Source organism: Ambystoma mexicanum, chromosome 6q, assembly GCF_040938575.1.
Source record: "Ambystoma mexicanum isolate Mex_15411 chromosome 6q, UKY_AmexF1_1, whole genome shotgun sequence".
NCBI classification, from domain to species: Eukaryota; Metazoa; Chordata; class Amphibia; order Caudata; family Ambystomatidae; genus Ambystoma; species Ambystoma mexicanum.
In genome coordinates, this window is record NC_090937.1 from 218,060,057 (window position 1) to 218,073,825 (window position 13,769).

Genomic DNA, 13,769 nt, shown 5'->3' on the forward strand with positions numbered 1-13,769 from the left:
CCTTTCTCTCACCTACCCTTGAAATACGATAATGAAAAGTCTCTTCTGCCTGACATCTAACCCTTTCCTTAATAGCAGCAGATGTTGAAGGGCTTGAGACCTCAGATGGTTGGCAAAGGGCCATTCAGAGAGGAGAGGTTACAAAAGAGACCTTTCCCACCATATTGTACTCTATAACAGTTACACACATCGGGATGCTCTGTCATTGCATCCACCATCCCACAAAAGCCAGGCACCGCATTATCCAATGGCATCCAGGAGCTCCATAAACTATGGAGCACTGCTGGATGCAACTGGGAGATTTCCTTACACCATGATTCAAGTGGGTGCCACACATCAGTCTGGAACAAGTTGTGACCTTAACAATGCTGGCACCATTGGTAAAAGGAAGCAGGAGGAGCACTTACTACATGTGATGTTGCTACACAGAGATGGCATTACGGAAATCCTTGTCTAGTGCTCCAAGATAATATTGCCCTGTTGAATATAGTCTTTTTGAAAGATTATGGGTGCATGGTTGGGCACCAGCAAGGCATCTTACTCTCTGCCAACTTGGCAAAATCTGGGCTCTGAGGTGGAATTTAAGATGCATGAAGCACAGTCACACATATGCATCATGACATAAGAGAAACTGGGGAAGCAGCACTGCCACGCCAAGACAAATTGCTCAGATTCACAGCACATCCACCCTTCAAAGCCAAATAATCTAAATACACAAACCAGCAAAAAGCAAGGACAAACTGCCCCCCTGTGGACCTCTCAAAATGAAAGTCTCTTTGAAGGGAACATTTACATCAAAACAAGGGCATTGAATATTGGGTGAACATTATCTCATTGTATGAGATGCTCTGAACCTTGTTTCTGAAAATGATATCTTGCCTCTTCCACTGTTAAGAGTTTGCTGGAATTCAATGGGTCCTTTATTCAATAGCGAACCCTAGTCCTTAGAGTTCCAGCTGCTGGAATACAGTTGATAACCAGATTCCAATGGCTGCAAGAAGTTCATGGAGTGTCAGTTGATGACAGGTTCTTAAAATATGCCAACCCCCCACTGAGTGAAATTTGCCAGAACCTCTACTTTTAACTATAAATATATCAGTATGGTTGTCACCTACTCAGCCTTGCGCCACATTCCATGAGCTCATGCGTTCAGCAGAGACACAAGGTAATCATATACCTGCTTGGAAATACCATGGTATTGATGGTTCCAATGCACTCAAAGGTATATCCCGCGCCACCGTCCGTCATATCACATATCACCTCATGAATGGGCTTGGTGAAGTCCCCAGGGTCGACGCACTCCGTGGCCCCGACAGCTTTTGCCTTAGCAAATTTGTCTTTTTTGATGTCAACTCCAATGATCCGGGCGGCGCCAGCAACATGACAACCAATCACGACTGACAGGCCAATTGCACCTAGCCCAAAAATGACACAGGTAGAACCAGCTTCCACCTAAATGGAGAAGGGAGGGGTTATTGTCGTAACACCCAATACCTCATTTGTGAAATGTAGAAAACATACTTAGGTCTTTCTTTTTTTAAAACTTTGTTTATTAAGGGAACGGTACACAGCAAGACAATTCTCATAAGCAGTGCAGCACAGCATGTGCATAATTTCCACAATGACATACATCTGTGGCAATGAGGCAGGCATCATCACCTAAGGTAACAGAGTCATACTTAGGTCTTTTAAAACACAATTCTGCCTTGAATATTGCACCTCTAATAGAAAAATATACTTCAGCATTCTGCACAATACGATACATTATAGAATTGATTACTGGCCTAAAGATTACAAAATAACTGTTCATTAGGTTCCAACTACATTCTTTTGGAATAGGACCATCCAAATTCTTGGCAATTAATGGCCATTTGAGCAGATTAACATGAATTTATGCATTTTCATGTTTTTAGGTTTTATGTACAGGTTGCGACAGGAGGTAAAGATGTGAGGGATTTGTTATAAAGCAGCCTGTTTAACAGGCATAAAAAAGAGTGAGAAAGAACAAAAATGCATATTGGCAAGATTGGCTCGCAATAGGTGCGGACACGGTACATCGCTCTAGACCCTAGAGATGATCTCAGCGCCGGCCAAATGATGGATGCTTTTTGATGAGCTGCTTAACGATAGACATGCCTTGCGATAGTTGTGGAAGCCTGGGCACGGCCATATTCACAATGTGTTGGGGGGCAGCAACAGTGTAAGAAACTGCCACACATGGAAGGGAGTGGCAGAAATCCAAGAAACTGTTGTTCGTATTGGGGAAGAATCTGGCACATATAATGTTCCCCGGGCAGCATCTGCAAGTGGATGCATTTAAGCATACATGTTCGTGACGGGAAAAGTCACACCGAGGAATATCTCCTGGTTTCAGGCAGTAAGAGGTTCATAGAGGAAGAGGCAAGGGTTGATGAATCTGAAGTGATGGAAGCTTGAGCCATGACGACAATGAACAACAATTCCACCTTCTTCCACCTTGTTCCCGTTACCAAAGGGTCTCAGTGGGTCCATTCCTCATCAGGAAGCACCATCATCAAAGAAATATTTTCTGGCACCCTCCCCGCCCTTTGGGAGGTACTCTAAACAAACTACTTGCCAAGGTCAGTCCACACGCTGGCTTCATAAGCCTCTACGCCACCCAGGCAGCATCTCATGCACCATACTAAAGCATGGGCAGTGGTTTCATACACAAAGGCACCCAAAGGCGATTATTCTCCCAGCATTTGGCACGCACCTATTGTAGGAAGCGAGGCAGTTGTTGATATGGTGAGGAGACACATTAGATCTGCCTAGGAACGACTTACTGAGATGCCTACCATTCTGGTCATCAATAGTATGCCACAAAGCATTACTATATCATCCCTAATGGCCCTCTTCTAAATAACAATTTGCACTATTTTGGCTGCAAATTATTGGACTCCAGGGGCCAACGTAGATCTCATGATGAGCCAGGTGCCAACTTTCGAAACAAGCCTGTATTATAAATACCGCCTGCTTTCACTATTGGCCTAAGTATGGGTGGGGAAGACTTTATCCGGGTTTTGCCATTTACATTTAATGCAAAATATGAACGACATAAAACGTAACCAACAGTTTGCACATGCAAAAGCAGAATGCAAGTCATTAATACATACAAAATTGAGTGAAAATGTTACAGAAATTGGACAGAAATTAAAATATATACATAGCTAAACTTCATTTGTACAGGGTTTAAACATGCATTTAACATGTCCTGCCCAAATGCTTAAAAGAGGCATTGCTATATTCGCTAAAATCAAAAACAAAGCTACTCTCTTTACTTGATCAAATATACTGCATAGCCTGCAAGATTGTTCTAATGTTCTTACAGATAAAATGGCGGCACAAATACTGCCTCCTTAGATCTAACAACAACATACATATTAACAAAAAGTGTGTCAAATCTCGACAACCAGCACATCACAAGAACAGTGCTTCTCCTTAAACTGCCAGGACATACGAGCACTCAGTGGAAAGATATTTAACCTTACCATTGCCATCATACGCCTATGGGGCGGTGATCGAATTTTGCAGATTGACACGTGTTCAAAAGATAAACTGCGAATAGTAACTAAATATCTTAATGAGCACAAGTTCCTAAAAATATTTTGAGCCAAATCAAGCTCAATAACTTTAGCGTTTGTTTTGAGCTGTTGTTTATTAATTATACCCTTCGTCAGCTACTCAATGTTTACTCCCCACTTTCCACATATCATGGTACAACTCTTCAGGTAACCTGGGAACATTTTGACAGCATCTCCCCGATAGCATTACTGATATTTGGGTTTTCTGATGTGCTTAAAAATAATTTGCGAAAGAACTCGAAACGGCTATCCGCACACTGAAGCAGGGGAAGCCTGTTTCCATCCTTTGGGCTGCCCTGGGGGTACTCGAACCTACGTCTAATAGTCTCCTAAGAAACCCATGTTGAATGCGATCTAAGGAAAGACGGTTCATACTACCCCAGGTCTTGCTGCTGTATAGAATGGCTGAATGGACCTGGACCTCCGTAACCTGAATACACTTTTCGAGACAATGGCCACCAAATTTGTAGTAAAATCTCGCCAGGCTGCCCAAGTCTGTCCAAAGGCAGTTTTCCACCGGCAAGAGATGAGGAGACCAGGAGCAGTTGCCTGCAAAACCCACCCCCATATATTAACTATGCACTACCTCCATCTTAATGTTGTTGAACGACCAAAAAGATTTCAATTTATTACCATCCGAGGCGACTATCTTGGTCTTTGAACAGTGTAAATTTAGCCCGTTATGTTTAAAATAACTACCAGCATAGGGGATACTACGATTAAGGCCTTTTGGACTTTGCTAGCATATTCAATATATATTTTTTACCAACAAGCCATTGAATGATGCAATTACAGTAAAACAATATATAAGTATAACAAAAAAATAAATGTTTAAGCAAGAACCAATAAACAGAAGTATAACTTATTAAAAGAAAAGAAATATAAATGTAATAATACACACTCTTAAATGTTGAAAGCATTGCACTCACTATACCGGTAAGAGAAAGCATTTGGGAAGGAAAAGCAGGAGGGCGCTGGGCAAGGTTCGGAATGGCTAGTGAAGACGATTGGTGTGGAAGTGGGGTTGGTGAGAAAAACCGCTAGGAAGGCGAATAAAGGAGAAAGGTATGACATTATAAGTTATGTATAGTAAGGGGGCACTGGGGATATCCCCCCAATATTAGATTTGAGACAATAAAATGTGGTTGCATGTTTTCCCAAACAGATCAATAATGAAATGTATGAATTTTAGTTAGGTTCTTTTTTAATGTATTACTATCTTATCTGTAAACCTTTTTCGTATCATGAGAGCACACAGATCCTGACAATTTTAACAGACCGGGTTATCCCAATTGTGCTGAGGGATATAGAGGGTAAGGGTTAATCACAACATTGGGGAGACTTACTTTGGCAGTGTGAACTGCAGACCCGTATCCAGTGGAAAAACCACATCCAATCAGGCAGACTCTCTCCACAGGGGCAGCGGCATCAATTGTAACCACATAATTTTCATTTGCAACTGTGTACTCCGAGAAAGTGCTGGTGCCAATGAAGTTGTGAATAAGCTTCCCTTTGCAGCTAAACCGGCTGGTGTTGTCATCCATCAGGCCTTTGTGTAGTGCAGCGCTAGGGAAAAAGGCCCAGATGAGTTAGACATTTTAGGAGTTTCCAATGCTGTAATTATATCGAAATTAGTCTAAATGTTTGTAATCAAGAAATGGGAACTAAAAACTAACTCGTTCTTAGCGCATAAGTTGCTTTTTTTACTCTTGCAGCAATGGCACTCTCCACACTGCGGCATATAGAGCGGGATCACTTTATCACCTGCGGAGATAAAATACATATGTTTGTACAGTGTGACACTGAGACGAAAATAAGCAGAATCAAATACTGAATCATTGCCAATGATGTCCACATATATCCACAATCAACAACATGTGTTCCCAGATCTCTCTAGCAATGCAAATAGAATAATGCACTCTGGCACACAGCGTGTCGTTACCCGCGGGCCAACTTGCTCTCGTCATAGTTCTTACTAATGATGGCTTCCACAAGACAACTGATTCACACAACTAGGATCATGTGGGCACTCCTACGTTAAGGGAGTATAAGGGAGGAGGAGTATCTGCCTATTCTTCTCTGCTTACTGCATTTTTATGTCTGTGACAAATACGCCGTACCTATTGGGAAAAGGCTGTTGCCAGTTTCAGCATAGACCCAAAGTAAGGGAGAAAACCGTGCTGTACTAATGGTCATGCTTTTGCAGAATTGGGGGTCGTTCCTCGAATATACAAAGCTGACAAACAGGGTGCATGGAGCATGAGACGGGTTCTATCCTTGGACCTAGAATTCCCAACATGGTTGTCTCAGTTGGATCATGGGCATGCTTTTGTAGACCTGCCCAAATAGCCACAAGGTGGCAATCAAATTGATAAGACAAGAGTGTTGCTAAAAGATAAAAGTCAGAATCCAAATAGTTGTGGTGTTATGATGAAATTAGATGATGGCACAGTGACTGTCAGGTATTGCAGAAGCCTCTGGCATGCCGCTGTGGTTTTGTATGATCGGACCGAAAAAAAAGGTCAGACTGTACAAAATGACCAAAAAATGCTACCACCAAAGGTATACTGTGTGGCATAGTGAGCGGGGTGTTGCGGGGGACCCGCCCGCAGCACACCCAGAAAAAAAAGAAAAAAAATACAGGGGCTGCAAGGGTGTCCCCCGCAAAACCCAGCTGACTATACTTTACAGTATAGTGAGCGGGGGTTGCGGGAGAAACCCCTGCAGCCCCTGTAGTATGTAAGTGTGTTCGCATGAGAAAGGTGCAAACTTTTGGTAGTTCGCACCTTTCTCATGCGAACATTCCAGCCGCGGCAAAATCAGCCGCGGTCGGATCACTTAGAATCTGCCGCTGTTCTGGACCCATGAGGAGAAATAGGTTAATGAATGCTGAACGTTCGTTAGTGCTACAGATAGTTGAATTCAGCTGTTGTGGAATTTGGCACAATCAAAGGCAGGGTATGAATGGAAGCATGAATAATCAATCAACCAAGTCTCATGCAGAGCATTCCACGTGAAAGGGCCAAATTGACACACAGGTGAAGCACAAAATACAGATTTCCAGTGCTACCTTTTGATCAGCAGGGATCTCACAAGCGAAAAGTGACAAAATGATGGGCGGCAGCATCAGAACAGGGCTATGATCCACCTAATAGACTGCCAGCCTGCTTTTTGATTATGGACCCTGACAACATAATGATGCCTATCTCTATTGCAGGAATCATGGAACATACAAAGGAGATGGTGAAAAAAAGGCATGTATCATCATACTCCTATAGATCTGTTCCTTATATGGGATTCAGACAACGCCACTCCAAGCATAAGAGATTCTCCAGATCACCTGGTCACCTGACAGATGCCCGAATTGTGTAAGTACTCAGTGGCAAAAGCATTGTGGGAAGAACAGATTCCACCTATTTCACCGATAGCATCAGTGGTAGCTCTTATTGAGGATTCACGGATCAATTCTGCTGTCCAAGATGGAGGACAGGATGAAGAGGAAGAGTCCCTCCCCCTTCCATCTTCCCCTTTCCCCCCTGGGATGTATGGGATGTTGAGATGGGTGCAGAATTATGGGGTAAATATATAAGGCAAAGTGGATTTAAAGAGCGTCCTTGAACCTATCCCCTTAAACATGCAAGTCCTGAGATCTGCCTTGTCACCTGAGGAAAGGATTTGCCAGAACTTCAATGACCTCCTGTCTGCAGTTTTCCCTTTTGCTAATGATATGGAAACTCGACTCCAGAATGAATGGAGGGATATTGAAAAGCCATAGTTCCTGAGATACCTGTTTAAATTGTGTTGACTAGCCAGACTGATAACTCTCTGAAGATAACCTCCTCAGAAATCAAAGAGTATTGACCATGAGCAGGCTTAGGGTGCACACTGAAATACCTGATGATGGTCTTCAGGACTCTCAATGCAGTATATTACTAAGAGCCTAATGTTGGTCCTTGGCTTAGGGTTATTGAAAGGCAGGTTCAGTTCATCTCTGACACATATTGTGATGTTGTTAGAGGGAAGCTTGTCGATAGCCAACCAGAGAAACATGTGGCTGTGGAACTGGAAAGCAGAAGCATCTGGAAAATTAGTAATAACCAAGCTATCGTTCTTTGGCCCCGAACAGTTTGATAAACCCGTTTTGTTCAAAGAGAAGTAATTTATGAACAGGAAATATGTCTTGTCATTTCGGGATAGAGAACAATACTTGACTAAGCCAGCAGTTAGGAGTTATTCCCTCCGTGTGGAATCTCTGGTCACTCAAGGTACATTTCATGAAAGAGGAAGAGATGAGCCCAGTCGAGGAAAGACAATTGGGTCCTCATCCCACCACTATGGCTATCCCACAAAGCATGACTATGCCACTTTATGAAGAGAATTCCGGTAGGGGCTGCTAGTCTATTTTCTAGAGACTTGATGAGATGTCTCAGATTTGTGGGTACAGAAAATGATGCATAGAAGGAGATTCATACGGACTGCAGGGAAATTCCATCAGATTCCAACCTCTATGTAACGCCTCTACCCAGGACATCTGCCAAAGGCGAGATGATTCAATTGGTTATAAAGTGGATGCTGACAAAGAATGACATCATGAGTGGGCCACACTTCGGTCTCAAAGCAGGGTTTTCTCCATTCTATTTCTAGTGAATTAACCCTGAGGAGAATTCCATCCAGTGCTTGATTAGAAAAGGCTGAGCAGGTTTTTAGACATGTTTGTCTTTCCACAAGGGGATGCCGCATCAGGTCCTTGCATCCCACCCCTGCTGCCTGCCAGTGCTGTTCCTTTAAAAAAAGCTTACCTATCTGAGAATTCCATCAGCCATTCCTTGAGTTTGTAGAAGGATCCAAATTAAGCCAGTTCCATGTTTTTTTCCTTTAGATTTGCTGGACCCCTCAGAGTATTTATAGCGGGTTTGTCACTCATTGCGGGTCTCTTTCATGAGGAAAGAATACTGATTTAACCTTATATGTATGGCAAGATTATCCACGTGTGGTCAATAGACGTATGTCAGCAACACAGCAAAACAGCATGGAGGTTTCTGTGACATCATGGTTTCGGGATCAATCTCAACCAATCATCACGGATTACTAGCAAACGTCTCCAATTCTTCTTCTGCTCCTGATATCCCTCGTGTTACAGTAGCACCTGCAAGCGATTACCTGAGGGTGCATCCGCGCTTTGCTTTCCTTCTTCACTTTGAAGGAGCACACGTCTTATGCCTGCAGGACCTTTGCATGCAGGCATAAACAATGGACTCCATTTGAATGCACCTTGAAACTGCACCTGATCAATAGCACGGAACTAGCCCATTTCCTCGCAGACCAGTTTGTTTGTAGCCCTTTTGTTCTTAGGTTTTTTTTTACCACATTTCACCGCAAATGTAGATGGGTGTTTGGGTTTAGGTATTTAGAAAGGTGGGGGGGGGGGTGGAGATGTTGTGGTCCGTCACCCCTGCATCTCTTTGCAGTAAAATGCGGTAAAGAAAAATCAAACAAATGGGCTTTGAGCAAATTGCGGCGAGGACACATCGTACATCCCAACAGCAGGCAGATACCATTGGAATCAATTATAAACATAATTTGCAGGCAGTGTTTTTTTTCTCTCAAAGCGGCAAGTAAAATTGAAGAGGAAAGACGATTTCGCCTCGTTTTGCTCTTCACTTTTCAACTCCACTTTGAGAGTGAAGACAATAACACAGAGGGGACCAAACGGCTTCTAAGTGCAAGTGTTGGTGGCCCCGTGCATGCAATAACCCTTTTTTGTAAAATGACCATGAATTGGAGGTGTAAAAACACCTCCATTTAACGTTGTGTCCCATTTTCCTGCTAGTTCACGGGATAAAAGGGCAGTAAAGTGAAGGGTCTCCTCATTGCTTTACTCCTCCATCTTGAAGGAGCACATGGTTCTACGCCTGCGTGCAGTTCTTTTGTAAAATGACCCTCACAGAATGAACATCCTCAAAACAGGGACTTCCAAACAATTTGCTGGTTGTGGAATGACCCACGGCAAACACTTGTATTGAAAACACACTCTTATTATGTAATGCTTTGTATTCGGGACCAATTTAATGTTTTTGGTGACATATGGTTGCCTTTGGAACCCCTCTATGGAGCCTGTGGTGGCACCTTGGCAGCTGCAAAGAACTGATTTATTATATTATCAGCCTTGGGATGTCTCCCCATGAATGTCAGCAGCTTCTTCTACTGAGGCGCTTTAAGTGACTGGTAGTCAATGAGATCCGCAATTGAGCTCTCTCACACTCAGGATCCAAAGTTGGAAAATACCTCAGCATGGATGAGGAAAACTCTCATGGTTTAAGGGTGTTTATGAGGCCAATTCCACTCTGAACTGTCCAAGAGAGATGAGGTGAAGAGGGGTCGATGGGAGACCGCCAGACATCACAAAATGTAGAATAGCCTCCTGCTACCTTCCCCCATCTCTCATAGGACTTGCACCCTTCCCCTTTGAAATGTAAAATTGGTGCCTGACCTCCTAACACCATGTCACACCCCCGCCGAACCGCAGGTGTGATTGGCGGCTTTGGAAGGGCTGGCGCTGGCACCACCATTAGAATGTTCCAGTCTACCTTTTGCTTCCTGGTTATCGCTCTAGTCTCTTGTCCTGTCTCCTCCTCTATTTAGTCCCGCCCCTGTTTCCGGTTCGGTGCGTTGCAACTTCGCTACCTGTTGTTGCCATGCTCCGCTTAGTTTCCTGCTTCCTCGCTCTCTGCTTTTTGGAGCTAAGCTTCCTCGCTGAGTTCCGCTTTCAGTGATATCTTTAGGCGGCTTTCGTTCCGCCTGTTTTCCTTACTTCTTTTTTCTCCACCTCTGTTTCTCCCTCTTAGTATATTTCCCTCTCCTTTCTGTGTCTTTTTGCCCTTTTGTTTTTTTTCTCCGGTAGCGGCTCTCTCCTCGGATCGCTACCGACTTCCTCCAGGTTCTTACCTTTTCCTCTGGAGTTTTCTTCTGCTGCGGTTAGCGTTTCCGCTCCTCGGATCGCTATCGACATCTTCCTGGTACTTACCTTCTTCACTGGAGTTTTCCTCGCTGCAGTTCTGGTTCCGTTTGTCAGCGACTCTCTTCAGACTGTTAACCTGAGGCTTGATCCAACCTGTTCCACGCCTCTGATCCTCGTGGTCCTGGAACATCTTACCTCACCACACACCAGTGCTTCACACCGCGAGAAGAGGTTTTTTTAAGCTTTGGCTTTTTTCCTCTTCATTTGGTTTCTCCGGAGGGGGGTCCCCAGCTTCCCTGTTTTTTCAGGGAATCAGGGTGGCTTCCTACCACGGAACACCGTTTCTCTTCACGAAAAAGAAGAGGATCGACAGAAGACCCCATCAACACGGAATCTCTCCCGAAGAAACAGGTGAGGAGGAAGGGGAGGTGGAATTGGACAATACCAATATACAGCCGGCTACAGCTGAGTTTGACACACCATCCTTGGCAAATATAAAGCATATTTTGCCACATTTTCCTTCTCCTTGCTTCAGCAGGTTTCTCCCTTAAACCGTCCCATTAATTCCTCCCATACAACTGTCATTCTGTCACCCTTCCCTACTTTCAACAGGGATGTCCCTCCGCCAACACTTGGAAATATTCAACAACTAACTGGACTTCTGTTCACATTCCCAACACTTTCCGTGCCATTCGGACCTCTTGCCCCTTTCATTATTAATCATATGCCTACCATCCTGCCACTCTCTCCACTCACTCAGGGTTCACTCTGACCTGTCTAATATTTGAGATCCAGCCTTTTTTCACCTTCCCAAGAAGTATGCACCTTGCTGCCACTGCCCTTGGCTATATCGGCATGCTAGAATGGCAGACTTGCTGCCAAGTGCATCTGCTTCTCCTCGGCTTGCCTCATGCCTGTAGAGACCCTCGGTGGGCAGAGGAGACAGCGGGTGAGATGATGATGGAGCGTCATTCCTTCCACTACTTCTTCTGGCTCTGTAGACACAAAGCTTGGTGGTGCAGCCACATCTACATGCATGTCACTTTATACTCTATAGTCTCTTGTAGGAGAGGAGGAGAACTTGTTCGAGGCTGCAGCTGCCTCTTATGTTTTATTAGAAGACAAACCTCTACACTGATATGCCACCACATCATGTGCAATGCAATACTGCTATGATGTCAACGCAGAGCTCAACTTCCACCATTCTACTTGTGGCCTACATTGAAATGTAACACAACAGACTTCTAAAATAAAGGATCACTTTACATACTATAACGAACAATCATTTGTAACAGTGCCCATTATGAAATTACACAGCCAGCAAGTTGCAACAATTAAGCGCAAATTAAGCAAAATGTGTGCACAGTTAGCTTTTTTATCTGGCACACTTTGTAAAAAGGGACAATTGCGTAGAGGGGACTTCCAACATTGGTACTTTGTTGCTGTTGTTTCTACTCTAAGTAGTTTACCTCCTTCAAAAACAGTGTGCCAAAGGAAACATTGAAGCTCCTTTACTCTTTCTTTTAGTCTCTTTTTACTCAAAAAATGGAAAATATCACCTGTAAATCCCACTTTGCAGATGGCATTTACATCGGATATGGTGAATGATTACCATCTAGTGAGCCTGATTTTTAATCAATGAAAGGATGCGGGTAATCTTTATCAGAAAGGCATCCTTCTCCTGAGAGCCTCACCACTTGCTCTCCAGTGGCACATTTCAGGTTCAAAGGTCAAATGTGCCTTTTCGACAGCTACTGGGACACAGAGTATTTAACTTCTGTACATCTACTTAAACGTATCCTAATTGCGGCACTAAATAGGTTCCTCCCTGGAGATTAAAAACAAAAAACTCTGCAGGTAACAGGGAAGCATCCTGCACTGTGAGTGAAGAGTAAGAAGGACTCACATTGTCCTCAAGCCCCTCGACTAAGACTCACAGTTCCCTGAAAAGCCCAAAGAAGCTGGATTCGGACCTGGAATTCCCTTGGTTGCATTTATTGAACTGGTTTGATGCTGCATTACAGCAGCCGTATTCATCTACATTTTGGCTTGAACAAGAGCTCACCACTGTGGAAGCCTTCGAACCACTGCATCTTCGAACAACGCATCGGACCTTCAGGACCTTTGCAAAAATCATTGTGCCAAATGCCATCTCAACCCAGTGGTATCCATAATCTCGAATTAGCTCAACCGCCAAACAAACCCTTGTAGATTCTTCGAAACTGCACTGCTTGAATGCTTCAATGAATCGCACACAGCTTCACTTCGAAACCCGATTAGCCACCTGGATGAATGTGACTCACGTCACGCAAACATAGTTTGACTCGCAAGAACATCACCAAGAAGCCCAGCTTCAAACCACCCAATAACAGTATAACAAACTATTGAGAGACCTGATCCCCTGGTCCATCTTTATTGAGAGACACTGATCACTTGACTGATAAGTCACCATTTTGTGCCTTTTTCTAAAGGACATTTTGAAGTGACATTTTTGCAATTACTTTCCTCTTCATCCCTGCGCCAGTACCCACAGTAGTACCATAAATATGGTTGTGTTAGTGTTTTTCTAGAAAGTGAAGTGTATGTTGGTTTGTTTAATGAAAGTAGATATATTTGACTTGAGTTGACATTATTTTATTATGCAATCTGTCTACTATTGTGGTGTTCATCCCCCGTTCCAGGGGCTGGAACAGGGAATTACCGCCCAGCATCCACGTTATCGGCCGAGCGAAGCAAGTGTTGATAACGAGGGCTCTGGCCCATTATCTGTCATGATCTCTGCTTCCAAAAGGTCAGAGTTTTCCCAACTCCCTTGGAAGCAGATCCATAACCCAGGTTCCGAGTGCCAACCAGTCCCAATTGGGACCTTTTGGACCCAGTCCTGGCGCCAGTGGCACCAGGCTCATAAATATGCCCAGTCCCAGCGCTGGAAGCGCCGGGCTCATAATGCTTGGGTGGACTTACCTGCAGCAGACCATGCTGCTTACTTGCCTGCCAGTTGAGCCTCTGATCCTCTTCTGTTTGGAACTACTTTTCCTGTTGGGTGGGGCAGGAGCCACTCCCTAGGTTCAGAACACTGGAACTCTTCTGGAAAGCAGGAACTCTTTTCTTACCTAGGCGTGGCTGTGGAAGGAGACACCTAAGCACTACAGGAGGCTATTTAAACCACACCCTATGGATGAATCTTGCTTTGCGTTATTCTGCATCCT

The 13,769-nt window shown here is 44.0% G+C and overlaps 1 protein-coding gene across 1 annotated transcript in view; it reads right to left on the reverse strand.

Moving 5' to 3' along the window:
- The window catches only part of LOC138515902 (alcohol dehydrogenase 1-like), a 495,924-nt gene that overhangs the window by 288,161 nt on the left and 193,994 nt on the right, over window positions 1-13,769 (reverse strand). The window contains exons 4-5 of the mRNA XM_069630663.1: window positions 5,279-5,366; window positions 4,949-5,168 (exon numbers count right to left, since the gene is read on the reverse strand). Of these exons, the coding sequence (XP_069486764.1) occupies window positions 4,949-5,168; window positions 5,279-5,366 (308 nt within the window). The remainder of the gene's footprint in view (window positions 1-4,948; window positions 5,169-5,278; window positions 5,367-13,769) is intronic.